Below are 1,977 nucleotides of genomic sequence, written 5' to 3'. Positions count from 1 at the left end.
TCACAAGGAAAGTGATGATGGCTTCTCATGTGATTTTCAAGAAAAGTACTTTGGACGAATGTTTGGAGGCACATAGAGCAGCGATAGTTGTGTTCGGAGCCAATGTGTTTTATGAGGCTGCTTTTGTGGGCAAAAGATTGCGGACACTCGTCGCAGTAAAATATGTTGTGTTGGATGTTTGTGTGGCGCATAAGACCTTTATTTTGGTTGGAAGCTTGTGGACATGTTGTGCATCTGTAGGGTTTAGGTTCCCTAGTATGCATTTTCATGTGATTTTTGAGGTGGTGCTGTTGTCGAAAAGAATGCAGACATGTCGAACATTGAAAGGGTTTTTCGTTCGTGTGTCTCAGAGTGTGTTTTGTAAGGTTATGTTTGTAACAAAATGATAGTGAACATACCGAGCATTTGAATGGTTTATTGCCTGTGTGTACTCGCGTGTGATTTGTAAGATGATGTTTGTTTCGAAAAAATTGCGAGCAAATTGTACACTGAAATGGTTTCTCGCTCGTGTGGATGCGTGTGTGAGCGGTAAGATTTGATTTCTGACTAAATGCTCGTGAACATATCGAGCACTTGAATGGCTTTTCTCTAGTGTGGATGCGTGTGTGAGCAGTAAGATTTGATTTCTGACTAAATCCTAGTGAACATATCGAGCACTCGAATGGCTTTTCGCCTGTGTGTACTCGCGTGTGACCTGCAAGATAATGTTTGTAGCGAAATGATTGTGAACATATCGAGCATTTAAATGGTTTCTCGACTTGGTGAATGCGTGTGTGAGAAGTCAGATTTGATCTATGACTAAATGCTAGTGAACATATCGAGCATTGAAATGGCTTTTCTCTAGTGTGGATGCGTGTGTGTCTTGTAAGATTTGATTGATCACTAAATGCTTGTGAACATATCGAACACTTGAATGGCTTTTCTCTAGTGTGGATGCGTGTGTGTGAAGTAAGATTTGATTTCTGACTAAATCCTAGTGAACATATCGAGCACTCGAATGGCTTTTCGCCTGTGTGTACTCGCGTGTGAACTGCAAGATAATGTTTGTAGCGAAATGATTGTGAACATATCGAGCATTTGAATGGCTTTTCGCCAGTGTGGATGCGAGTGTGAGCAGTAAGATTTGATTTATGACTAAATGCTAGTGAACATATCGAGCACTTGAATGGCTTTTCTCCAGTATGGGTACGCATGTGGATAACAAGATTGTTTTTTCGTCCAAATGTTTGTGAACACACCAGACACTGAATCGACTTCTCGTTTCGCTTTTCGTTCTCATGAGTCTGCATGTGTGATATTAATTGACTTAAAATCATAAAACTCTCTTGGCATATATTGCAACGATGGGATTCTCTAGAGGAACTTGAAGATGTAGCCATATTATTTCGTAAATGATGTGACTCTGAAATCTTATGCCAACTGTGATTTTGTTGAATCTTGCGGCTGGTGCTGGTGTTTCGAAGATGTTGGTACTATGACACGATGAACTTTCAAAAACAACTAAAACAAACACAAATATTTTTGCAAGTGATTGTTTTGATGAGGTAAAGAGTACACAACAATTCCTTGTATATTTTATTCACTTTCAAGTATGAGATATATCCTTGACAAAACGTAAAAAATTTCACGGTTCAGGAGACTGTTTGAATTGTTAATATTGAATCTAATTGATAATGTAACTATTGATTAGAAATGAAAATGATACGCTTAGATTCATAGTGTACAGATTAGTCATGCATAATTTAATATAACTTTAAAACGTTTCTTTTCGTAGAAAATGTTCCGGAAATCATGAATTACCTAAAATTGAGAAACCCCATTTTCAAAATGTTTAGACTCCTACGTCTATCAAAAAATTAGTAGCTTAGTTTTTTATACAATTATATAAATATATATTAAATTTTACATTTTTCTATAATAGCTTACATTGTGATACTCCCTCTAATATAAAATCGCATTGGAAAAAAGTGTCATATT

At 36.8% G+C, this 1,977-nt stretch overlaps 1 protein-coding gene across 1 annotated transcript; it reads right to left on the bottom strand.

Moving 5' to 3' along the window:
- Nucleotides 1-637: 637 nt before the first annotated feature.
- Nucleotides 638-1,289, bottom strand: LOC149373944 (uncharacterized). The gene is made up of 2 exons (XM_089595479.1): nucleotides 759-1,289; nucleotides 638-694 (listed from the first exon to the last, which is right to left on the bottom strand). Exons 1-2 carry the CDS (start codon nucleotides 1,287-1,289, stop codon nucleotides 638-640), a joined length of 588 nt encoding a protein of 195 aa, XP_089451605.1.
- Nucleotides 1,290-1,977: the final 688 nt, after the last annotated feature.

Source organism: Copidosoma floridanum, unplaced genomic scaffold (genome assembly GCF_036245765.1).
Source record: "Copidosoma floridanum isolate Cflo_tuat_1 unplaced genomic scaffold, Cflo_Japanese_pri ptg000025l, whole genome shotgun sequence".
In the NCBI taxonomy this organism is placed as follows: domain Eukaryota; kingdom Metazoa; phylum Arthropoda; class Insecta; order Hymenoptera; family Encyrtidae; genus Copidosoma; species Copidosoma floridanum.
The sequence above is the reverse complement of the archived record's forward strand: the minus strand, read 5'-3'. Positions and strand labels throughout refer to the sequence as shown.